Genomic DNA, 27864 nt, shown 5'->3' with positions numbered 1-27864 from the left:
TATCAACTAGAATAAAAGTCTAGGAGTCCATAATGCTCATTAATCATTCAGAACAAGGCAAATTCTTCCTGATAGCAGAACATTGATAGAAAAGTGGGGAATTTTTTTTCAATCCTCATTTTACAACTATCATAGTAATAACTCATTTGGGCAGAAATAATCAATGGATGTGAAAGTGAATAAAAGCTTTATAAGGAATAGGATATTTACATGGATTCAAAGCATCTCTGTAAAAGTTCTAATTACAAAAGGAAAAATAATAACTTAATAGGAAACTTTAGGGACTCCACTTAACCAAGTGATCAAAGTTAACATAATCAGTAATGGGACAAATCGATAACATGTACTTCTATCATGCACTGAGAAACATGAAATATCACTTACGTAGTACTTCTGCCAAGATGTATAACTTGAATCTACTCATCAGGAAACATCAGACAAGTGGCCTATGCTCTTAAAGGTGGAGGGAACTACTCCTGATTATCCAGAATTCAAAAAAACATGACAATTAAATGCAGTATAATCATCTGCTCTGGAAGCTGGACTGGAAAACAATTGTTATAAAGAACAATACTGGGACAGTTGGTGAAACTGGAATGGGGACTATGGATTAAATAATGTTTTTATCAATGTTAAATTTCCTGAATTTGATAAGAAGTGTTGTAAGAGAAATTTGTAAAAAACTCATAAATAAAGGTTCTTGGCCTTAGGAAATATATGCTGAAGTGTTCAAGTTCATATAGGAATATGATGTATACAATATGTTCTCAAATTGTTCAGAGAAAAATATTTGATTTAACAAGGAGAGAATGGTAAAGCAAATGTGGCAAAATGTTAACAACTGGTAATCTGGGTAAGGGATATATGAATTTCTTGTAAATTTGAATTTTTTTCAAATAAAGTTAAAATGTTGTTTTTCCAACCTGATAGGTTAACAATGGTATCTTGTTCTGATGTATGTTTCTTTAATTATGTGTAAGGGTTGCTAAGCTTTCATGTTTATTTACATTTGAATATCTTTTTACACATATTCATGCCCTTTTACCTAATTTTCTACTGTGTTTTTCATGTTTTTTTCTCACTGAATTTGTATGAGTTTTATAGGAATTATTTTTCTTTTCTGTTCAGTATGCTCCATGTAGGAGTTTGGCATGGATTTTTATATTTAGTTTATGGTGCTATTGCTGTTGTTGTTGACTCGATCCCAGGTCTCCAGGATCATACCCTGGGCTAAAGGCAGCGCTAAACTGCTGAGCCATCCGGGTTGCCCTGTTTTTAATATTTTTTATGGCCAATTGCCCTAATATTAATTTTTGGAAACTTACTGGCTATGCTAGAATATATGCACACAGACACATAATTTCCTCATTAAAAAAAAAAATAAAATCCTTTCTGTTGCATTTCAGTATCTCACACTCCCAGTTTTCCTCTTCTCTCCTCTAGTTATTCCGTTTCCTCTGCCGTTGCTCTTTCACTAACCATCCTTCAATGTTGGAAGAATTTTAAGGCTCTTCTCTTCTTTCTCCTCTCTCGGTGATCTCATTGGCATTGATTTTTTACTTTGTTCGTGTTGCTTTTTTTGTTACAAAAGTTTTAAATTTTTATGTCAAATTAACCAATCTTTTACGGTTTCTGGATTAAAAAGGCCTTGAAAGGATTAAGCCATCATAGTTTCATTACTATGATCTAATTACTATTTTGATGACTCCTACATTTTAGTCTCAGGCTAACCTCTAAAATAACAGACTCTTTAACTGTGGCCTGGCTCAATATCTCTATTTAGACATCTTATAGGTGTCTTGAATATATCTAAAAGGAAACCCATGGGCAGGCTGCGCGTGGCTCAGCGGTTTAGTCCTGCCTTCAGCCCAGGTTGTGATCCCAGAGACCCGGGATCAAGTCCCACGTCGGGCTCCCTGCATGGAGTGTGCTTCTTCCTCTGCCTATGTCTCTGCCTCTCTCTCTCCGTGTCTCTCATAAATAAATAAATGAATAAATAAATAAATAAATAAACAAACCTAAAAAAAATAAAAAAATAAAAGGAAACCCATGATCTTATCTCCTCAAACTGCTCCTTTCTCCAGTACATTTGTAGTACAAATTCCCAGAAACTGGACTGCTGAGTCAAAGAATGTGGACAAATTGTGCAATTTTGATATATACTGCCAAATTTCCTTTCAATGAGATTGCATTGATTTATATTCATACTAGCAATGTAGCTCCATTACCTTGTCTCTATGGCCTTGTCAACAGGGTGAGGAATCAAATTTCTAGATATTTGTAATCTAATAGATTATAATTTTGTAATCTGAGAAATGAAGAATAGAACTTTGATACAGTTTTGTGTTACAGTTATTATGAACAATTAATTTGCTGCAGATTTCATATGCTTAAAGGCAATGTGAATTTTTTTACTGTCCATTTTAGGTTACATCATTGGTCTACGTTATTGACCAATAAGATCTCTTGCTGTATTAAAGAGATTATTGACTGTAACAGTTGCAAATATTTTGCCCCACTTTGTCTTTTTAAAAAAATATTTTACTTTTAAGTAATCTGTATATCTAACATGGAGCTTCAACTCACAACCCTGAGATCAAGAGCTGCATGCTCTATTAACTGAGGCAGCCAGGTACCACCCACCTCCTCAATGTCTTTGTCTTGTTATTGTTAGTTTTATCATGCAAAATTTTCTTATTTTTAGGTAGTCAAATCTATCAATATTTTCTTCTATGACTTCTGTGTTAGTCAATTAGAAAGGCCTTTCTCAATTCGAGATTAAAAAGGAATTGCTACATGTTATCATCTGATATTTTCATGGTGTCATCCTCCCTTTTGCTCTCTGCGTTTCTATTTATTTATTTGGTTATTTATTTATTTGATAGAGAAAAAAAGAGAATGTGTGTGTGTGTACACATACAAGGGGGAGTGGTAGGCAGAAGCAGACTCCCCACTGAGCAGGGAGTCCATGCAGGGCCAGGGCTCGATCCCAGGACCCTGGGATTATGACCTGAGCTGAAGATAGAAACTTAACTGACTGAGACACCGAGGTGCCCCACACTGGGTTTCTCAATCTAGTTATGCTTTTTTCATGTCTCAGAATTTTGCAGGAGCTGTTTCAAAACCAAAGTTAAATCTCTCTGTAATATGTTAAATCATCCAGGCTTTTTTGTAGCACCTATTAACTGTAATTAATTATTTGTGTAATTATGCACTCAATGGATATCCTCCTTGCTAGATTAAAACCTCTATAAGAACACACACCCTAGGCTTCTTGCTCACTACTATAGGTAGCCTTTTTCCCAAGCACAGTGGCTGAAACATAGTGGCTTTATACATATTTATTAAATAAATGAAAAATAACAAATTTAATGAAAAATTCTTTTCATATACATCTAATTTTATTTTTTTTGATGGTTAGTTCTCCAAGTAACTGATGACTTACTATTTATTCTGCTGAGCAATCTATATAATCAGGAAAGTAATGTTTCATGCAAATGACTTTTACCAGGTATCCTATCAGACACAGATCTCCTAATAAATTAATAAACTGTATTCTGACTTCTAAACTAGTTTATTAATATGGCTAAGGAGAATCAAATCCCTAAACCTTAACTTCTGTTAACAGAACATAAAATTGGTCTCTAAAATACAAACCAGCTAGAATTCATTATAATTTATTTCTTTGGTATTATTATGAATTAGAATCAGCAGTAAATACCCAAACAGGTACATGTTAGCAGAACGTGAACTCATATTACTCTCCTGACCAATACAGTATGACCACATTCAAACTACTAAGTACAACTCACCTCTTGAAAGTTATGTTGAGTGAACTTGTCTGCTATCCTGAGCAACTCACGACATGAATGTGTGTCAGCAAAAGCCCGAATGCCCAGGCAATTAGAAGGATCTAATTGTCTCTTTAAGAATTCACAGCAGGCTTCCTGTATTTCTGCCAGCTGAAGGAGGCAAGCAGCTGGCAGAAGGGTCTGAACATTGCCCTCTTCCACAGTTATCTGGGAGGTATATGCAAAGTCAATCAGTAGTTCCATAGCCCTCTCATCTATGTCTCGGATCACTACTTCTGTCTGACGGCTCTCCGCCAATTCTCCTGTAAACATAGCTCGGAAGTAGGGACTACAGGCTGACAAAATGACTCGATGGGCATATATCTTCTTAGCGCCCACAACTAGCACCACATCGCATAGCTCCCGGTGCTTTCTCAGAAGGTTAATCACTTCCAAGGTTTGTCGAGGGTGCTTGTCTGAGATATAGGGCATGCGGGCAGGTTGGGGAACCCCTTCTGGCAGTTTATTGGGGTCTCCAAGGGTGCAGCGGCTTGTTACATCCATTCCAGTCTCTCCTGGTCGAATGTTGGTACACCTACAGGAATGGGGGAAGGAAGGAAGAAGAGATGATGGCAATATTATTAGAAACTCACTCTTGCCATAAAGTGTTCATCAGTAAAGAGACAGGGAAACCTGTGGGTAATCAAGGGAGAATTAAGATCCCTAAGAGCATCCGTTCTAAGAATGCTAGGACTCATAAACTTCCTTAAAGTCTTCTGAAGAACAAACATTATTAATTCCAAATCAGAGCACTTTGACTATGTACTCCTATACAATAAAGGATAATTCTTTTTTCATCTCAAAAGCACTCAGATTAGACTATCTTGGGCTACATCTTTTACAACTACCTGCAATACATTAATAAAAATTTATGAAAAAAACTTTTTAAAAATTTATTTACTCTTGAGAGACAGAGAAAGAGAGAGAGAGAGAGAGAGAGAGAAAGAGAGAGGCAGAGACACACAGGCATTGGGAGAAGCAGGCTTCATGCAGGGAGTCTGACGTGGGACTCGATCCCGGATCTCCAGGATCAACACCATGGACTGAAGGTGGCACTAAACCGCTGAGCCACCCGGGCTGCCCCTACGAAAAACACTTATAAATGATTCTTTTTCTGCACAAAACAGACCTGTGGACTTTAATTACTTAATCTGGTTTAGCCAAAATATTGTTACGTTATTTTTATAAGACACAGAAATGTTTATTTCTCATTATCATGGATAATATTCTCTCAGGTTCACCACAAAAGCTATAAAATATAGCTCATGCTGCATGAAAAGATCAGAAAAATGAGGCCAGGGACCCCCAAATTAACTTTATATGTATTACTACATTTACTTATTCTAAAATACATAGTTTTCACAGTTTATACAGGCTATCACAGTGGTTCTAAGTAAAAAACAAACTAAACTTAAAAAAAAAAAATCACAAGCATGTTGCTGGGATGCTATAGATAATTGCTGATGGCCAGACATAATTCAGGACATTCTCTGGTCTGTGAAAGAGAGGAAAGCTTAGAATTGAACTTTGTGATATTGAAGAAAACTTAGGTATCAATTTATATGGGTAAATACATGCCAGACTGTCAGCTAATAAAAGCTTTACATATCTTTAATGTAATGTTTACACTTCTAAAAAGTTATTAAGTGAGCCATTTGTCTTATAAGCAAGGAAGTATAGTAAATAACTGTAATCACATTAGTTTGTTTGTAAAAAGGCAAAGAATCAAACCAAATATTTTAGAAGCCATTCCCAGGGAGAAATGAGTTAAAGTTCTCTTCTCTGCATAAGTTTTAGTCCAACCAAAGATGTCTCAAAATATTTTACCATACCTTAAATTAAGATTTTTTTTATTCCCCCCTTCCAAGTCTAACAGCTGACCCTTGGGAACTATGGCTACTCTGTCACTAGCGAGCATAAAGTTTCAAAGTATACTGTGGAACAGATAGACCTGGGTTGAAATGCTAGTACTCACGATTACTGGGCAAGTTACTTAACCTTTCTAATTCTGTTTATTTGGCTTTAAAATGGGTAAGTATCTATTCCCTATAGCAAAGATGAAAGGAGATAATGTATAAAAATGCTTCTAGCTCAAGACTTAGTACATGTTAACAATTTTAAATTTTAGCTGCTCTAGTAATAGAACTATCTACCTTCCTTTCAGAGAAGGTGGTTATGCTTAACTATATTAGAAATTAAATCTGAGGGCAGCCTGGATGGCTCAGCGGTTTAGCGCCTGCCTTCAGCCCAGGGCATGATCCCGGAGACCTGGGATTGAGTCCCATGTTGGGTTCCCTGCATGGAGCCTGCTTCTCCCTCTGCCTGTGTCTCTGCCTCTCTGTGTCTCTCATGAATAAATAAAGTCTTCTAAAAAAAAAAAAAAAAAGAAATCAAATCTGAGTTGATATGCTTCAATTAATATTTAAATAAATTCTGAATAACAATAATCTGAAGGGTCTGGATTGAAGTTTATCTTAGAAATCTTTTCTTCACAGTTTATGAACATTAAAGTGGTAAAGAAAATAGCAGGTGAAATATTTTTTTACTTAGTAGGACTCTTAAGAACCTCTGGACAAAGATTTTGTTAGACTACTTTGGGACTAGAGACATTAAATCTGACAATAAGCCTCATTCGTTTAAAAGTACTACATATGTTAGGGTGTGTGGGTGGCTCAGTCAGTTAGGCTTCCGACTCTTGATTTCAGGGTTGTAAGATCATAGCATTGCATTGGACTGTGTGCTGGCATGGAACCTGCTTAAAATTCTCTCTCCCCCACTCCCTCTCTCTCTCCTCCTAATAAAAGTACTACACACGTCCAATTATTCCTACCAAATCAGTCAGAATCAATGAAGGTTTACACTATGATTACAAAAGAAATGTATGGGTCCATAAATAGAAATTCCTCACTTTACAAATAAATAATTTTCTAAAGGTTTAATTTTATGTTGACTGTTTGGAGGTTTGTATTTTTCTACAGTAAGAGTACTATAAATGAGGGCTAGGTTTAGTTGTAAAATCAATTGTGTCACAAGCAGCACTAAAACAATGAAACAGAAGAAAAGAAAAAAATATTGGTATGCATTCCCTTTAGTTAAATATGTTTTAACTCTGTGTTGCATAAACATATAAATTTATATACATTTGTATAATTGGGTCCCTCTGTAGGCTGTATGTTATATCAAATAAGTTTAAAAGCTACTGACACAGAGTTCTGACCTGAGTTTTGAAGTCCTAAGACACAAGAGCCAACAGGAACAAGAAGAAGAAAAAGAACATCTGTCCTTTGGGATTTATTTAGAATTTGCTGTTGTTGTTTTTGGTGGCTTTTGGGTGGGGTGATGACTGGAGCTCAGGAAGCTACTCTTACACAAAGACTCTGGAAGTCTGTAAATTGGGCATTTTAAATATATTTAATGATGTGTTACCCTAACTATGTTAAAGGACACACTCTTGAGAGACTGTAATAATTATTTTCCTTTGAAAAGGGATCTGAAAAAAAGGGGGGATGGCAGCTCTGTAAATTTCTCAAATTTGATACATACCACATCATAGGATCAGGGTATATATGTGTTGTTAGTAAATTTTACATGTTAATGTTCTCCAGATGTCTTTAAATGTGAAAACCACCCTTCCTTCCTTGGTATAATCTGTCACCTAGATTCAAGAATGGAGAGAGATTTGAAATAGGATGGATCATCAGATCATTTAGCATAATACTTTTCAGATGAAGAAACTGATTTGGTAAGGTGACTTGCTCAAAATCATGAAGCTTTCCTTTTAGTAGCAGAGGAGGTCTCCCTGACACTTTTAGATAAACCACAACTATCTCTTGGGGCACTGTAAATATTCAGTAACTGTGACTGATGTGAATGCTGGGTTGGGGAAAGAAGAGAGTTTTAGAATTATTTAACAATTCAAAATAAGATTTTCAGTTTTTTTCCTTATGGATATCCAAATTTCTGTACAATTCTTTTTTACAAGCCCAGGAAGTTGCAATAAATGCAGATTATTTTGGTCCAGTCATCATAAAGAACTTCATCAGTTAACTATCAGAAGAGTCAAATAACTTGGTAAGATGCCTACAAAATGAATGTCAAGCTTGAAAATAGCATAACAAAATTGAACCTAAGTCTTTTCCAGCTAGAAAATACTCAGATGGTCTAAGAAATTTTCAGAATTATCTTTAAACATTTCTAATAAAATACAGTCAAGGGTTTATTACCTTTTAAAAAGTTATTCCAGATAATATATAAGAGAAGCAAGTGTATACCTTATGTTCATATTTCACAGGTAGAAATTCAGGTGTTTACTAGGTAAATACCACAAATTTAAATTGACAAATAACTGTAATGAAGATATTTGCATTTTCATAAACATCAGGCTCTATCTACTGACATGCAGAGAAAAGAGAATCTATGCCCAAGATGGTAATTATTCTTTTTAACAAATATTTACTAATTGCATATAATTTACAAAATATTTAGTTTGAACTGAGAAAAATTCAAAGGAATATAAAAAGTCGATCAGGAAACCTAACTGTCTAGAAGGAGAGATATATGAATAACCAGAGAGAGAGGGGAGCCAGGGTACAAATTGTGGTCAGAAAGGCAAAAATCAATAAGGTATTTGTTGATCCTGGAACGATCCTACATCTAATTAGCATTCTATACTCACTAAGCAGTCATCTGATGAATAATTCTTCCAAAGATATCACATTATTTAAAAGGAGGGTGTAGGTGGCTCCCACATTCTGATCACTGGGTTTTAGGTTAGCCTCATGTGAGTCTCACAGACTTAATCATCTATGACTATATTGAGATAGTCTAAATATCTGGCCTGCAAAGGACAGTATCGGTTTACTACCCATAATGCTATAGCACCAAGAACTACAGTATAATAAAACACCTGTGTTGAAAGAGCCCCTTGAGAAGGAAAGAGGAACAGAAAAGGACGTTTTGGGGGAAAATAAACTACATTTACATTACAAAGGCACAACCTGAAAACGAAGAACACAGCTGTTCCTTTCTCCAACAGCAACCTGTTTTTCCCAAGTACTTATAAATGCTTCTTGACCTTAGCCCACAGGTGATTCTGTATTCTAGAATAAAAAGATGTTCATAATTCCTGACATCTAGTAGAAACAGCACTGTTTATGCTTGACAATTTATAGACTGAAAAAAAGTGAGTGGTTAAAGAATAATTTTACCACCTACATAAACAATCAAGGAAACTTTTAATCACACTGTTTAAAGATACCTTGTACGTAGTAGATGCTGAAAAAAATAAATCACATGGTTAACAGCAGTATAATCAAGCTTCTTTAAAAAAAAGAACCACCATTAAAAACAAGATAAATTCAAAAATTCCTATTTTAATATTTACATTGAATGTTGAAATGAAGACATTTTTGTTGTAACCATTATTATGTACATAAACATAGTACTGTTGAACTCAGATATAAACAATTTTTATTGTGCCTATGTACAATATGTAAGCTCATTTCTACATATCCATCTTTTCATTAAAAGTATTCCACAGCAAAAAAAAAAAAAGTGCTGTTACTACCATATTAGCATAGATCCTGATTTTTAATAATGGCTAATTTCTCTAAACTCTTATCAATGGTCTAGTTTGCAATCTTGCAAAAAATCTTAAATGTGGTCATTTGGAGAATTCCTGAATTCTCAGAATTCCATCCTCTCAGCTCTCTATACACATTCTTAGGGGAACTCATCTAATCTCATGGTTCCAATCACCCTATGTGAGTGGCTAAAAGATCCTTATCTCCTGCTTGGATAAGTTCTTCTGAATTTGAATCAATATGAATGTTTCTTATCACACAAACTAAATATCTCAGTGACATATCTTTTTTTTTTTTTAGCTTTTATTTATTCATTCATGAGAGACACAATTTTGCCAATTTATATTCTCTTCTCTAAACAACCTGAGTGATCCTGCAGAAAAGTCAGATTGTGGGGGACCTGGGTGGCTCTGTTAGTTAAGCATCAAACTCTTGGTTTCGCTCAGGTCATGATCTTAGGGTCATGGGACCTGGCCCTGCACTGGGCTCCATGCTCAGTGCCCAGTCAGCTTGAGATTCTTCTCCCCTTCCTATCCCTCCTCTCTACTCTTCCCCTCTTCTGGTGTGTGCGCCGTCTCTCACAAATAAATACATCTTTTTTAAAAAGCCAGATTATACTACTCCTCTGGTCAAAATGCTTTCAACATTCATAGTAAAAAACAAAGCATGTAAGGCTTACCAACATCTACAGGACTCTTCCCCTTGCTAACGCTCTGAATTTATCTCCTACTGCTTTCCTCTTGCCCATTATTCTCTGGACACACAGACTTTGTTGCTATTTTCTGGGATATGCCAGACTTCTCAGAGCCTTATTCCTTCCTCCTGAAGGGTTCTTCCCCCAAATATTCATGGAGCTCATGCATTCATTTCTTTCAGATCTCTGCTCAAATGTCAACTTATCAGACCACTGTAAGGGCTAAGGGCAGGCCACCTTAAGATGGGCCACTTTGGCATGAATATTATTTTGAGTTAAAAGCAATCCAAACCCAGTAGACTCAGAAAAAGCTCTTTATATCCCCCTCAACTGCCTGCTTTATCAGAAGAGAGCTATTAACAGAGATTTCTCTTTACCTAAGAAACTTATCTACAAATTAGGGTACCCTTGTCTTCCAAACATCTTTCCCTTCTGCTAACGGTCTTTCTCCCCCTTGTACCCTCAGACCCTACCCCTCTCCTTAGCTCATATAAGTATCACGTTGTCTGACTATCTTTGGAATTTCCATGTGTGTGTGTATCCTTACAGCAGGCTATTAAATTTTACTTCCTCCTGTTAATCTGCCTCATGGTTAATTTGATTCTAAGTCCAGCTAGAAGCATCTTGAAGGGCAGAGGAAATCCTTCCTCCCCAACACAATGTTATATGAAATAGCATCTCTTAATTCCTACCACTCTATACCCTTTATTTTTCTTCATAAATATATTACCTACTGATATATTAGCTTTCTCCCCCAACTAGAATATAAGACCCATGAGAATAAGCCCCCCCCCCTTTTTCTTTGCTCACTGCTATACCCCAATACCTGGATTTAGTGTTAAGTGGTCGTTAAATGAATTCAGCTTTTCTACCTGCCAAAATAAACTATACCATCTGAAGTCTTATTGAATTCTCTTGAAACCAGTTTTGTAACCAGGCAGACTTATAGCTAGGTTCAAATCTTACTTCTATCATTTATAATCTTGGGCAAATTACTTAACTTCTCTCATCCTCAATTCCACTATTTGTAATGTAGGGATAATCACATAAACCTTACAAGGACAGTTTTGGAATCTGTCTGAATGTAGGTCCTCTGACTTCAAAGTCAGTGCTTTATTATCCCAAACAGTCTTGGGCAACTGGATTGAGTATTTGAAATAGAAATGACTCTGGCAATCTGATTTATGTGGTTGTTATTCTTAGATGGAAGGAAAAAAAGTAAGCATACTGCCACATGGCTGGACCATATTGCCTTTTTAGGAGAATGAGAAGAAATGAAAACAAGGATTACTGGTAGGCTGAGACTTTAAGGAGTAACTAATTTTAAATGTCCTGAGAAGTAATATATAATTCTATTTTTTAAGATTTTATTTATTTATTCATGAGATATACAGAGAAAGAGGCAGAGACACAGGCAGAGGGAGAAGCAGGCTCCCTACAGGGAGCCCAATGTGGGACTCAATCCCAGGAGCCCGGGATCACGTCCTGAGTCAAAGGCAGACACTCAACCGCTGAACCACTCAGGTGTCCCCAATTCTAGCAATTTAATTCTAGAAGCCATATTTAATTCTATACATTAAGTTATTTCTCCTATGTTCTGCTATTGTTTGTAAATGTGTACTTTTAAAAATCTAAGTGCACAGCCTCCATTATTCTCATTACATCCACAGCATTCTAATGGCAGAGAAGTAGGGGGTTTTTACATTTTTCTGGGCACCTTCAGAAAGGAAGTTATAATAAGGGTCCTAGAAATAGACTGTGTTCACACCTTGTCACATCTATATTCACAACTTCTTTGTTTGGAGTCTGATGAAATAAATACTCTAAAGATTGGGAGGGGGGGTTGGATGGTAAATTGAGGTGTGAATTGGTCCCCAGGACAGAGCCCTAGGAAAGGTTTTAATTAAATCTTGAGGCAGCAAGCTTTATGATCCAAGTAAAAATTCATCTGGAAAAACTAGAAGATCTCAAATTATTTGCTTTTACAAATTATGGCTTTCTATCTCAATACTGAACTAACGACATCACAAATACAAAAAGAAACTGAAGCCAAATAACATTTTTATAACCTTAATTTGCAAGATTAATCTACATGTATTTTAAGGTTGAAGGAGGCAAGTAAAAGGATTACTCTGAACTCTATCTACAGTTAACAAACTAGGGAGACCAAATAGAGCTTTTGCCCTCTCCTACAAAATGACTCTGTCAATTCTTGGAAAGAATCAGTCTTTCTAAAGTGAAATGGTATAAGATCTGCTCATAATAAATTTAGCATAATAAATTTAGCAAATAAATTTTTTATTCTTTTAGCACTGATGAAAAGCATAACTTCAAGATAAATTCTAATATAATATTTTACCATCAACTCTTTCAAACTTTAACAGAACCTTGATTTTGTTCTTCTACCAGCCATGTGCTTCAAGAAAGATGACCATGCCCCCCAGTTTTTAAGGATGAATCCTGAATTGTCTCAAATCAACTAACTGATGGTATGTTCTTACCTAAACTGGTCATCAAAATACAGGAACAGACTTATATTCCATGATTTAGGGAGTTTCTTCTGTAGGGCATTAACAAAGAAAAACACAGCATTCTACAAGATGGTAGTGGGATGGAAGGTCCATTTGGGGTTAGGATAAAGCTGATATTCCAAAAGCTACATTGGAGAGACAGACAGAACTTGGGTCCAAGATGCTATTATCAAGCCACTGTATCAACCAGCCTTGGAGCTGACCTCTACCTCTGGCCTTCCTGTTATATAAATAAAAAGTTTTCAGGTTGATTAAATCAGTTTGAGTCAGGACTTTCAGTCCAAAACACTCTTGATACTAAAAACATGGTAGTTAAAATGAGAGATAGGAAAATCAGCGAATATTCTAAATTTACTAACCACCTTGAATACAGAAATTTACCCTTGCTTTGAACAGTCAAATACTCTTCTATCTAAAAGGTCTTCTTCCATTATTATCAGATTTTCTAAACATAGTATTGATAGATTTAAAATTATGGCTTGAATTTGTGGCCTTTCTTTCAAAAGAAGTGAAAATGTGAGAAGAAGATACATTTCCTATTAGGCTGTTATATTAACTTTCCAATATTGTGTTTCTCTGACACCAGATGTACAGGGGTGTTTGATAAAAATGCAGGCTCTTGAGGTACTAGAGAATCAGAATCTCTGGTGGCATGCCTCTAGAATCTGCATTTAACAAGCAGGTAATTTTAACACACATTAAAGTCTGACTAATAATTGGCTAATAAAATTTTAGTAATAAAATAAAATCTCTTTTTCAGTGGAAATCAGTTTTTACAAAAGAATATATTGACCTACGTTGAAGGGAAATAACAGAGTGGAGAAAGCAATAATTTAAAATGCAGCTATAAAGGAAACAAGAAAAAGTAAAAGCATTATTGTCAAAAACATAAAATCAAATAAAATAAGAAAGATTCTTATTTTTACCAAAATGTCAATTAATCCAAAAAACCCTGTAAGGCAGGCATCAGATATTATGGAATCCATTTAAGAAACTATAATTACTATATTTGAATCGCTACATATGGTGAGAAGAAAAAAATTGCTATCAATTATTGTTCTTTTACATTCTGGGGAAAAGAACAACATTTATTTCAGAGACAGATGGTGCTTTGAGAAAACAAGGATTTAGACCTTTTAATTATAAAAGGCAAGTTGAGGGATCCCTGGAATGATAAAGACCATCATAAGGGTTTTGCCTACCAGTTTCGGTTTGTTTCATTTTGAGATCGAAATTGAATTTGAGTAGCATAAAAATCATTTTGAGTATCAAAAAAAGAGTACAAGGAGAATTGTACTTTTAGTTCACCACAGTCCCTATCATTCTTTGTCTTATGTGAAGCTGTGCCCCCACGTTTATATGAACTACCTAAAGATAGAAGATTTTTTTTTTTAACCTCTGTAGAGACATCAGGATTCTGACAAAGAGACTAAACTGCTCAGTATAATAAAGTAACAGTAGTTTAGAAGTAAGAAAGAGAATTACAACAGAAGAGAAAGGAAAGGGGGACTGATAAAAATGGTGGCAGTTTGTGATCTAAGGAGAGACAGCCAGTAAGTAAATGATGAGTGGCCAAAAAACTTCATTATCCCTAAACTTTCAGTAAAAAGCTGAGGTATTCAATGGCAGTGGTCAGTGAAGGTAAAGAGACAGTGGGAATGGAGTATTTCTAGAATAAAGCTTGCCTGTGAAAAGAAGAGACACACAGTACTATGTCAGTTTAAAGTTAAGGAAGACTGGAAAGTGATATACACTGATATGAAGAACAAGAAGGAGGAAGAAATTTAAAAATATAAAAGAGAGAGAATAAATGATGGAATAAGATCCTTGAAGAGTGGGAGTGTATGGAACCAAAATACAGAGGAATGACTCTTAGACAAAAGGTAAAAGGGCTTACATAAGAGATCAGAGGAAGGGAGAGGTGGGGAAGATAAGGTGGAAACAGATACATTTATTCTGTGGTAAGGAGGTATCAGAAGCTCGGAAAAGTTCATACCCGATGGCCCCTATTTTTTCTGTTAAGTTGCTGCCAGTGAGAATAGTGACAGGATCATTAGAGAATGGGTGAAGATGTGACACAGCTGCTGTGGAGAATGAGTAAGCATTACCTAGAGACGTACAGAATTACTGCAGGGGAACAATGTCCACTCAAATAATATTACAGACCTGATTAGAGTAGCACAAATATCCCATGGCTGGTTTCATCCAGCAGTAATCAACAGTCTGAATCAAGGAATATAAATGCTTGCACTAATCAAGAGCTGGGAAATGCCACAGACAACCTCAAGAGCTGTGATGGCTAGAAAATGGTTGAAGTGGTTGCAGAAGTGAATTATGCAAAAACAGAAGGGGCAAAGGTATGTTGATTATGACTACATCAAAGAACTGATGGAATGGGCACTCCAGAGGTTATGATCAGGAAAAAAGTTATGAGGACTTATGATTTCAGAAAGAGTTGTTCTCAGTAAGAGTAAGAATGAACTGCTGAAGTAAATAAAGGTCAAAGTCACAAGTATTTAGGTAGTTGAGGAAATGTATGCTAGGTAAGGGAATGAGTAATTTCCATGAATATCGATATCTCTTAAAATAATAGTAAGAATAACCAAATCATGTACAGGTAGGAAGCATAAACCAAAGAACAAATCAGATATCTTAAATATACTTCATGTTTACCAAAGGAATGGTACAAATTCTGGTACCTCCCTAAGTAAATAACATTCCTACCTACCCAAAATGTGTAAGTCACCTTCAAATTTCAGGGCTATCAGGTCACACATTCCTCAGACCTTCTATTCCAAAAGTAGTATTATTAACTGAGGAAAGAGCCATCCTCTGTAAGTAGCTAACATAATTTGAAATCCAACACAGTAAAAAGTTTAAAAAACATAGTCTCTGCTTCTAAAGCACTCATAATCAAGTTTTATCTTCTAGTCCAAAGACTTGCAGAATCTTTTCTTAGCCTGGAATTTTGCTCCCTACCTAAATGAACATCTCTCCTTTTATACTTCAAAAGTTTTGTTTTAATTTGGAAATTAATAGCATTCTCTTAAAAAAAAAGATTCAGCTGAACTGACCATCATTTAAAGTCCTAAACACTTGAATAAGAGAGCAAGCTACAGTTATGAGTATATGAATCCTTAAAACAGAAGTACCATCCCAAAGTGCCAACTCTGTTTACTAGAAGGGCACCACTAGCACTACATTGCATACCTGATTCCATACCAGAAATCCAGGCTGCTAACCCCTTAATATGAAAATAGGTCATAAATGCTTTAGCCCCATAAAATATCTCATCACTGCTTATTGCATAAAATGACTGCCAGTATTGGATGCCTTGGTCCAGCAATCAAGGCAAGATGAAGATGGAAGAGCATGCAAGCAAGCTAGTCTCCCTTTACGTCAGGAAAGCAAAAGCCTTCCTAGGATACCTCTTAGCAGCTTCTGGTGACATTTTATTGGCAGCATTGTGTTATACAGCATCCCAAAATGCAAAGAAGATGAAGATACCAAGCATAGTATTTCATTTTCTTGTTTCTATGTAATAAAGAAAGGAAGAAGAGGTGTTCAGCAAGCCAACCTCAAGTGCATACCACACCAAAGAAGAGTCAATCAAGCAGGTGTATCTTATGCTACTATTTTTAAACATACATTTTAGATTGACTAAATAGGAAATTCTAAAGATAGGAGATCTGAATGGGATTTTTAAAAAGATTTTATTTATTTATTCATGAGAGACAGAAAGAGACAGAGACAGAGACATAGGCGGAGGGAGAAGTAGGCTCCCTACAAGGAGCCTGATGCAGGACTCGATCCTGGATCCTGGGATCATGCATGCCCTAAGCCAGAGGCAGATGCTCAACCGCTGAGCCACTCAGGCATTCCTGAATGGGATTTTTTTTTTTTTTTTTTTTTTTTTTTTTGTCATTTGAGGTTGAACTCAAGGAGAAGCTCATCTGATCTTCACCATGAGTGAAAATTATCAATAAAAAAATCAAGATACAATGAAATAAAACAAAACCCAAACAACGTTAAGCTTCTTATGTATTTTAGAATCTTTACTGGCTTTTTTTCTTAGGCCTCACCTTAAATACCACTGGCACTCCTTGAAGTTCTGTCCTTGGCATTCTCCTTTTCTGCTCTACTCTCATTCATGCCTACAACTTCAAGAATCTTCTGTGTACTGGTAACACAAATTTTTTTCTTTTTTTTAAATCTCTAGTCCAAACTCCTCTCTTCTGCCCCAAACCCATATTCCATATTCCAATTACATGCTGGCTATCTCTATTTGGCTCTTTCCTAGACAATAATCTTAAAGTGTATAAAAGAGAAATTATTGTTGGCTTACTGAAACCTGTTTGTTCCTCTTCCTATATATTTTTTTTTATCTCAACAGGGCAGCACCTGGTTTCCCAAGCTGAAATCTCTCTCTCTTTTTTTAAAGATTTATTTGAGAGAGGGAGAGAGAGAGAAGAGCAGAGGGGAGGGGCAGAGGAAGAAGGAGAAGCAGACTCCCCACTTAGCAGGGAGCCTGAGGCGGGACTCCATCCCAGGATTCTGAGATCATGACCTGAGCTGAAGGTAGATGCCTAACTGAGTACCCAGGTGCCCCCTAAGCTGAAATCTTTAGAGTCATTTATAGCATTATCTTTCCCTTACTTATTCACCAAATCCTTCTGATGTTACTATTAAACTCCATTCCATCCTCTTCTCTCAATCCCCACTACCATAGATCTACTTCCAGTCCTTGTCAGGTTTTATCTAAACTACTTTCGGGATCCCTGGGTGGCGCAGCGGTTTGGCGCCTGCCTTTGGCCCAGGGTGCGATCCTGGAAACCCGGCCCGGGATCGAATCCCACGTTGGGCTCCCGGTGCATGGAGCCTGCTTCTCCCCCTGCCTATGTCTCTGCCTCTCTCTCTCTCTCTCTGTGTGACTATCATAAATAAATAAATAAATAATAAATAAATAAATAAATAAATAAACAAACTACTTTCAATAGCTTTCTTTGCCATCATTTCTTCCCTCTTTCTAGTCCATGCCCTATCTTTCCAAATATCAGCACCAAGAACAAATCTGATCTATATAATAATGTATACGGACTCTTAAATACCTACAGGATAAAGCCAAACCATTTCCCATGTTTGCAGCCTAATTTTCTATAATTTTTTGTTGCCACTTTTTTTGCTCCCACATACTTTACACTCCATATATACTTACCACTCCATTCATATCATATACTTGTAGGTATTCATGTCTTTGGGGGTTAAGGGTGGGGCGCATAGCTGTTCCTTTTGTTTATCGTGTCTTTAATTAACTTCCTTCTTTAAATTACTATCTTTTAAAGTACATTCTTTAAAGCAAATCCTTATCCTTTCTAGAAGATCCAGCTCAAATATCGCCATCTTTGTGAAGCTCTCATCTCTACAGAGCAGACGCTCCCTTCTCTATTTTGTATCTCTATTAAAATTCTATTCATGTTGTATTATGGTGTCTATTTACATGTCTTTCCATCCCTTCATCTGTATGTATGCAGCATACAGGCATTTAACAAGTACTACATAGATGTTTGATGAGTGAATAAACTAATTTCTAATATAATCCGGCTCAGTTTCCTGTTTATATATTTAAGGAAAGAGGAAATAATTACATTCCAAAACGTTTTAGTATCTCTAAATGAAATAAATGGTTAAAAATAGTATCTTGGGAAATAGGCACATTTTTGGTGAGACTACATATTGGTATAATCTCTAAGGAAGGAAATTTGTCACTATCTACCAAAATTTAAAAACACACATACTCTTTGGGCAGTTCTACATCTAATAATTTATTCTATACATACACATTTGGCCAAAAACCACTGACAAGGATAGTCACTGCAGAACTGATTTTAACAACAAAATAACTTAAATTGTCTCTAAAAAGGACTGGTTAACTATGGCACCTACAGACAATGAAATGGTATATAACTATTAAAAAGAATATTGTGGGCATATATGTATTTGTTACAATCTATAAAATAATGTGGGAAGTGAAAAAATAAAGAATGTGCATGATATGCTGACATTGTTTTCAAAAAAGGAGAGATATTTTATATAAATTGCATATGCATCATAATGTCTATGAAAATGAGTAAAAGACTGTTTATAGTGGTAGCCCATAAAGAAGAGAAATGGGAGCTGGAGTTGGCATTGGGAGCCCAATTTTCACTGAATATTTTACTGTATCTTTTACATTTTTCACTGAATATCTCACTGTATCTTTTAAGTTTTGTATCTGTACATATTATGATTAGTTAAATGAATACAATGAATTTTTACTAATGAGATGTCAACCAATTTCACAAAACTTTATAATTATTAGAATACTTTTAACCCTAGTTTTCAAACTTTCTGTGGTTCATATTTTTTTGGCATGGGGGAACACAGGGGAGAAGACTGCATATACTGTGTAGTCATACTATTCAGTAATCATTAGGTGCCAGGGCTACAAACATATAGAAGACATGAGACTCAAAGAGCTCACATCCTAGTAGGGAGAATGAACATGTATTCAAAAAATCTTAATATAAAGTTATTTCTCATTCAAAGCTTCTGCATTAGCAGCTAAATGTAAAACCAACATTACTTCACAGAGATTGCCTCTGTGGCTGGAACAGCAGAAATGACGGCCCAACAAGGAAACGTGACTTAATGTAAGCAAAGGTAAAATTAAATCAGAGAGCAATGGGTAGGCTGGGCTCTGGCCAAGTGATGCTGATGAAGAAAGAGCTGTAGTTTAACAGTTAATGTCACCAGAATTTTCCAACTTGATTTTGAATAACTGGGAGTATTACATAATAAAACAAGAAAAAAAAAAGAATAGGTATGAATGATTAAGCGAATATTTTATACAGAAATTATTGATAAACCAAAAACATTCCCATGCTGTGCCTTCCGTTTTTAAAAAATAATAGGCTCTTATTTTAGCAATTATATAAGATATGACATTTATGGCAGCTGAGGAAGAGAAGCAATTAGTGGTTTTTGCAACCATGATAAAGGATGAAGTGGTAAAACATTTAATATATGTGTTGTTCATTTCTTCATGTACTTTGCAGCCAAATATTATTTCTACATGGAGTTAGATACAAATAAGATAATGACATTTGTTACATGCATCACATCTTTTCATCTGGAGATCTCAGAGCATTTGCAAGTATTCATTAGTTCCCAATATCCTGATCAGATACATTAGAAAAATAAATTGGGGCACAGAGTAGGCTAATAGCAATCAAAAAATCAGTAACAGGTTTGGAAAAAAGATAGATATTCCAATTCTTGCTCCTGGTTCTAAGTCATAAGTCATACACCCATCATGAAATGTTTCTTCTCTTAAAAGGGTTTGCCAGAACTGTTTCTCTTTGATATTAAATAACAAATGATTACATACAGTTCAATATATGTAAAATGAGTTTAAAGAACAAAGAAATAGAATTAGGCTGATTTTGATAAGGACTCTAGATCTATGTTAGAAACGATTAAGGAAAAAAAGGTAGGTACTAAATTCTAAAACTGGGAGGGTTTATGCTTGTCTATATTTTTCTTACATTCTGTTCTATTTTTCTACGGGCTAAGTTACTACGTCCAATACCTTTTTTAGTCCTTCAATAATCTTTCCTGCAATGCAGTTATTTTACAACACAGAACAAATGTATTATTGATCATCAATCAAATAACCAAAACCACAATTAGATATATAGTACAGTGTGTTATAAATAATTATTCTTCTTCTATGGCAACTGAACCTTTTACATTCTTTATGGAATCAAAGACTAATGAACCCATATAGAATCAAAGACTAATGAACCCATATAGTATCATACATGTTATACTTAATGATTATTTATCACAATCTACCATGCAAAAAGGAAAGTTTAAACGTTCATAACTACATAAAATTCAGAACGCCCTTTAGAAATTTAGTACTATATTAGACCCTTATTTTAAAAAAGGACTAATTCCTGATAATAATTTTGATTTCCTTTAGAATGAGAATCATAGCTCCAAACTGAATTTGGTGAACTTTGAAACCCTTTAAAAAAAAAAATTAAATGAAGTCCTGAATTATTTACGTGCTGAATTTCAATCAGTGAAACCGAAGGTTTTCCTCCTAAAACCTACCTGCGCATTGGCTTTCCTTCCATGCACCATGAAAAGTACCCTTCACCACACTCTAAAGCCGAACCTAAGACAACAGAAAAGCAGTCACTTAATCAAAAAAAAAAAAAAAAAAGAATCCGATCTTTGCAGTAACAATCTCTACACAATCATCTGGTTCAGTGGTAAAGAATCTTAAATTATATTGTACCACAGGCTTTTGCCCATAGCATGACCTTTATGTAGTGTCTTGACGACGACGACCCCTCCTCTGGATACAGAAAGCGCTTACACGAGAAGGTGAGGGAAGGCGCGCTACACGGTCCCGGTGGCCAGATTCGTCTCGCCGCTCTCCGAGAAGTGCTTCAGGACATTGAACTCTGACCTCGTCGTCCCGTGTAACTACACAACATTCACCAGATGCCCACACGAGCACCGACACGATGGCTCGGAGGCGGGACACGCTGGTTTAACAACCGATCTGAAGCTTTAACTCGTCCCGAAGTGACAGGAGCAGGGGGCGGCATTTGCCTTTAAAAACAACTCCGCTTCCGACTGCCGGGCAGCACCAACCCCACAGAGCCGCCCCGGGTCCAGGCTAACCCTCTCCTTACAAGCCCTCCCCTCAGCGCCCAGTACAATGTCCACCACCTACTTGGCAAGATTTCGCTAGGTCCCCGGGGTGAAACGGGACGCACGGTGCGTGTCCATTTCCGTCCCCCCGAATGCCAGCCCTCTGGTCCGGGAGGCTGTGCGGGGTGCGAAGCCCAGCGCCCCCACCCCGCCCCCCGCGCCCCGCGCCCCGCGCCCCGGGGTAGGGCCGCCTGTCAGCAGCTCCGCGCCGTCTAGCGCCCCGCGAGGCCCAGCCCCAGCGCCCCAAGAGCCCCTTCTCCGCACCGACTGACAGGCGGCCGACGAAGCACGGCCCCTTACCCCACCTGGCAGCTCAGCAACTTAGGACAAGCTTTGCAAAGCCAGCCCGGGGCGCTGTCCACTGTCCCCTGCTCTAAGGCGGCTAACTTACCGGCTCTGTCACTTTCTTCTCTGCCGCCGCCCCCTCAGCCTCCTCCACCCGCCGCCCCCTCGCTGCCTGCTCCGCCGCCGCTAGCGCCAGCAGGATGCGGATCCTCGAGCTATTTCCTCCCCACCCCTCTCTTCACTTCAGCAGCGGAAGTAGTCCTGTTCCTAAATCATTCCCTCTGAAACCCACGTAGCCTGCCGAAAGGTTCCGGGGCGGCTCAGGAAGTAGCCGCGCCCTTGGCTGGGGATTCGGATAACCTCCAAGGCTGCCTTAACTTCGCGTCCAGTTCTTCGTAACCCGAGGGTGATCACTGTGCAAGTTCTCAGCTGATCTGGCCGTGTTTGAATACTGAAGCCTCCTCCTCTCTTCTTTGTTTTCCATTGTTTTCCCCAGCAGAAGGCAACAGAAAAACGAGTGCAGTCACCAAAAGCTAGGATATATTTGTGGCTGGTGGGTCTCCCATTGCACAATACGGGCACAATTGTGGATTGCATGCCTGGTGCATGCGTAGGCAGTGTCGACCCTAGGAAGCCCCTACTACGTGCAAGCTGCTGAGGATACACAGCCAAATCAGAAATAGAGCTGACCTTCCAGATTTCCCACGGTTTAGCTTTCAAGATACCAGGGCTTTATCCACTTTACCAAAGACAAACAGATTAACTGGAGAAAAATAAAAAGTGTTTTGTCCAAATGCTTTATCCAAACATTTAAACACTTCTTCTGTGAACATGTTAGTATTAAGGGGAAAAATTCCTTTTCAATCTGCCCTTTGCCTAATTTTACCAGAGCACACAAATAAACCAGTGATAGGGTAAAGGATACAAGATCAATAGTATCAGTGAAAGACGGTTGCTGGTTTCCTAATAACTTCTAGGCTTAAGTATGAGTTTAATCAGGTTTTCTTTAGATATTCTTCACATGGGATTGACATGTTTGTCCAGTTGTTTCTGAAAAGGAAAGAATACCCTTTTTAATTAGGTTGTTGTGGGAAATGTATGTATGGCCTTTAGATCCAGACACTCATAGTTTCAAATCCTGGTCCTGTGGCTGACTGGCTTTATGATCTTGGCTAAATTCTTAATCTCTTAAGCATTAGTTTTCTTTGTGTGAAAGAATAATAATACCTTTTTTATGAGGTTGTTGGAGAAGTAAATGATAATGAGGATCATGTTGTATGTCTGGCATTTAGTAGGCACTCAACAAATGTCAGTTTTGTTTCTTCTTCCTATGCTACTTACTTAAATGGGCTTATTTATTAAATGAGCCCCTATTTCATGCCAAATACTACTCTAGGCTTTGGAAATACAGTCATGAAAGAGATAGACAACATCCTAAAGCTCTAGTGATCATTTACATGTTGTGGTGGTTGACTTTCTAACATCCTTTCCATTAAGACTACTTGTTCTAAACCATCTCCATGCACGTGATCCAACACTGACTAATGAAAAGTCAGAGAAAATCTAATGAGGACTGTGGAAAAAGACTTCTTACCAATTTTATTTTTATTTTTTATTGGAGTTCAATTTGCCAACATATAGCATAACACCCAGTGCTCATCCTGCCATGTGCCCCCCTCAGTGCCCATCACCCATTTTAGAAGAGATATAGGAAGAGATAGCATCTTTTCTCTCTGGCCATTGTTGTGTCGCCTGGAACCAATGCAAGCATTTTGCAACCATGAGCAAAGCCAGAGGAGAATGAAGTTAGGCAATAAAGATGGTAGAACATAGAGACTGAAAGAATTTAGGTCCTTGAATGTTATTTTTTAAAAAGGATTTATTTATTTTAGAGAGAGAGAGCAGGGGAGGGACAGAGCATGAGGAAGAGAGAGAATCTCAAGCAGACTCCCCACTGAGTGCAGAGCCTGATGTGGGGCTCTATTGCATGACCCTGAAGTTATGAGCTGGGTCGAAATCAGGAGTTGGATACTTAACCAACTGAGCCGCCCAGGCACTGCTTGAATGTCATTTTTAAACTACTCATCCTCCCTTGCCCAGAGACTTCCCTATTGTTGGACATCTAGTCATGTGAGATAACAAATTTCATATTTTAAAGTGAGTTCTAGCTGTTACCTAGAGCTGGAAGCATATTAGCCCATGTAAGAGGATATAGACAATACATAAGTAAATAAGCAAAATAATTTCAGTCAGTATTAGATGCTATTTAGGAAGAAGATAAACAGGGTGATATTATGGAGAGCAAATTAGTTGGAGAAAGGAGAGGTCAGTTTATTTTTAATTTTTATTAAAATTTTTTATGTCAGTATAGTTGACATAAATGTTACATTAGTTTCAGGTATACAACATAGTAATTCAATATCTCTATACATTATACTATGCTCACCACATGTGTAGCTACTATTTGTCCTTTTACATCGCTATTACAAAATCATTGGCTACATTCCCTATGTTGTACCTTTTATTCCTATGAATTATTCATTTCATAACTGTTGCCCATATTTCCCACTTCCCCTCCATCCATTTTGCCCATTGCCCCATCCTCCCTACCTTTGAAACCATCAGTTTATTTTCTGTATTTATAGGTCTGATTCTGTTTATTGTTTGTTTATTGATTTGGGTTTTTAATATTCTACATACAAGTGAAATATATGGTATTTGTCTTTCTCAGTCTGACTTATTTCACTTATCATAATATCCTTGAGGTCCATCCATGGGGAGAGGCTACTTTCAATAGCATGATCAGGGAAATGCTCTCTAGAGAGGCGGTTTGAAGTCAGAAGGGTAAGACAGAACCAATCCAGGTAGAAGGCAGGGAGAAGAGTGTTTCAGGTAGAATGAATAGCAAGGGGAAGGGCCTGAGGCACTAGTAAATTTTTCTTGTTCAAGGAACACAAAAAAGGTCAGTGTGGCTAGAAATGGTATGAGAGATGAAATAAGAGAAGTAGATAGGAGTTAAGATCACATATTGTCTTGTAGGATAGTATAAGAAATTAAAATTTCATTTTAAATTTTATGGGAAGGTTCTATATAAATGGAGATATTTCAGCTCAGCTTAGTTTCGACAGGTGATCTCAAATTCAAAACCTTTGAAAATTAGAAAAAAGGAGAAATGTGGATGTTTCCCATAAAGTATATGAGACAACTGCATGTGGGAAAGAACACAGATCAATATTTTCAGAAATATTCTTGCTATAGTTGATGGGAAATGAGGGCTGATTTTATTTTATTAAATTAAGGACTTTAATAAAGACATTTTTCCTTGGTAGAATTCAGTTGTACAATTAAATAATGGTTATCATCCAACAATAGCTGTCTTCCATATCTAATTATTAGGCCCAGAGTGTTTGAATGATTTATGAAGGGAATAAATGGAGGCACCAAGATGCCCTCAGTTCTTACTTTCTCATCTGGGAATTTACAGTAGTCTTCAGGTGCAAGGGAATGAGAAAAAAATGAAATAAAACAAACAAACAAAAACAGAAAGGGTGAATTTTGAGATGGGGATAGGAAATCCTAGGGATTTTTAAGAGGTCAGGATGGGTGTGTGGTTTTAGGTAAATTTATTTAAATCCATGATTTAACATCCATTAACTTGGATAGCCCGATATGGGACTCGATCCCAGACCCTGGGATTATGCCCTGAGCCAAAGGCAGACATTCAACCTCCACCCAGGCATCCCAGGTTTAGTGACATGGTCTAATCTTAAAAATACCAGGAGAGAGATAGTATCCCAATTCTACAGATGAATATATTGAGGCACATAAGTGTTAAATTACTGGCTTAAGATTCTGCAGCTAGTTAGCCTTAAACCAGTATGTGTTGAAGTCTGAATTTAAAACAAAATCAATCTAATGCCATTCTCCTTCATCTTAAAATTTTAAAAATATAGTGCTATGAATTATAGGAAAACCTTCTGCAAAGCAAGGGAAATCATCACCAAAATGAAAAGGCAGCCTACTGAACGGTATAAATTATTTGTAACACATATATTTAATAAAGGGTTAATGTATGAAAGTTCTTATAAAGAATTCATACAGCTCAATAGCAAAACAAAACAAAAACAAAATAACTAATGAAAAAATGGTCAGATCTCAACAGACATTTTTCCAAAGAAGACATAAGGATGGCCAAAAGGTAAGTGAAAAGATTTTCAACATCCACTAATCATCAGGAAAATACAAATCAAAACCACAATGAGATATCCTCCCACCCGTTGGAATGGCTATTAGCAAAAAGACAAGAAATGACAAGTGTGATAAGGATTTGGAGAAGAGAAAACCCTTGTTCATTGCTGGTGGGAGTGTAAATTGGTGCAGCCATTATGGAAAACCATATGGAGGTAACTCAAAAAATTAAAAAGGGGCTACCATATGATCCAGCAATTTCACTTTTGGGCACTTATCTAAAGTAAACAAAAACACTAACTTGAAAGGATATATGCACTCCCATGTTCATTGCAACATTATTCACAATAGCTAAGATATGGAAACAACCTAAGTGTTCATTGATGGATGAATAAAGAAAATATAGTACATCGCTATGAATTATTCATTTAATAACTGTTGAAATCAAGGTCAAGTCTTGCCCTAGTTCAAGAAGAAAGTTAATGATGCTGTGTTTTTTCTTGTCTTGAATAATGAATGTTGTAATACATATAAATACTTAGGAGATCCCTGGAACATCATAGAGGCTCAATAAATGCAATTACCTGGATTTTTAAATGAGAAACTCAATGGAAAGCTCAGTGAATCAGGTTACAATAATTGAGATATAAAAATGTGTATTAAAAAAGAAAGATGGAGTAACAGGGACCAAATTCCCCTTCCCACTAAGAACAACCAAAAGCTAGACAAAATATATGAAATAAACAGTTTTCAGACAGGACAGAATAGTAAACCCTGAGAGAGTTGGCACAATCGAGGGGAATCCTACTATTGCCCCAGCTTATTGCTTGGAGATTGTGCCACAGGGGGATCCCAGGGTGGCTCAGCAGTTTAATGCCGCCTTCAGCCGAGGGCATGATCCTGGAGACCCAGGATCGAGTCCCACATCGGGCTCCCTGCATGGAGCCTACTTCTCCCTCTGCCTGTGTCTCTGCTTCTCTCTCTCTGTGTATCTCTCATGAATAAATAAATAAAATCTTAAAAAAAAAAAGATTCTGCCACAGAGCAGGGAAGGAGAACCCAGCTGAAAATTTCCTTTAATTGATGAGATAAAGTCAGGAGTCTGGGCAAAACTAGGCCGAGTTTGCAGCTAGAGTTAGTTTTCAGCTAGAGTTTGCAGCTCAGAGTACCAAAAAGGAAAGAGCAACAGTAAGAGTTCCAGACAGCTTCAGAGGATTCCTCTTGAATCTTCTCCTAGTTGTACTGAGATATAACTGACATATAACGTTGTGTAAATTTAAGGCTGTACCCTCTTGAGTCCTAATCTGAGTGCTGCTCAGCATATGCATGTGATGAACGTACATAAGGCTAAGGAAAATACTACCTGAAAAGATTAGAAAAAACAGTCTGTGGAGTGTATGTAGGTTAGGATTATTCTCACAAAGTGGAGTGAAAAATTTGCATAATTCACAAGCCATTGGGTAAAATATTTAGAAGACTGTGGTGTCAGTAGTTGGACAAATCTAGCCTTAGATTAAAAGCTGCTCTGATACTCTGTAACAAGACTTAAGAACAAGCCTTCAAAGGATCAAATTGTTTCCAAGTAATTTAACTGCGTTCCAGAACAGAGTTTAGGAATATTTATAGAAATAAAAAGAGGGGATCCCTGGGTGGCTCAGTGGTTTGGCGCCTGCCTTTGGCCCAGGGCATGATCCTGGGGTCCCGGGATCGAGTCCCACGTCAGGCTCCTGGCATGGAGCCTGCTTCTCCCTCTGCCTGTATCCCTGCCTCTCTCTCTCTCTCTCTATGTCTATGTCTATCATGAATAAATAAATAAAATCTAAAAAAAAAAATCCTGGTTTTAAAAAAAAGAAATAAAAAGAAAGCTATACAATACTGAACAAGTAAAAGTCACAATATTTAGTATCCAATTAAAAAATACATAGAATTAAAAAAAATAAAAAATACATAGAATTCAAAGAAGCAGG

At 37.0% G+C, this 27864-nt stretch overlaps 1 protein-coding gene across 1 annotated transcript in view; it reads right to left on the bottom strand.

Moving 5' to 3' along the window:
• The window catches only part of KLHL20 (kelch like family member 20), a 54950-nt gene extending 33043 nt beyond the window's left edge, over positions 1–21907 (bottom strand). The window contains exons 1-3 of the mRNA XM_077901727.1: positions 21816–21907; positions 20816–20879; positions 3813–4386 (exon numbers count right to left, since the gene is read on the bottom strand). Of these exons, the coding sequence (XP_077757853.1) occupies positions 3813–4386; positions 20816–20838 (597 nt within the window). The 5' untranslated portion in view covers positions 20839–20879; positions 21816–21907. The remainder of the gene's footprint in view (positions 1–3812; positions 4387–20815; positions 20880–21815) is intronic.
• Between the last annotated feature and the right edge of the window lie 5957 nt (positions 21908–27864).

This window comes from Canis aureus, chromosome 6 (genome assembly GCF_053574225.1).
Source record: "Canis aureus isolate CA01 chromosome 6, VMU_Caureus_v.1.0, whole genome shotgun sequence".
Lineage (NCBI taxonomy): Eukaryota > Metazoa > Chordata > Mammalia > Carnivora > Canidae > Canis > Canis aureus.
This window is presented reverse-complemented; position numbering and strand designations above follow the sequence as displayed.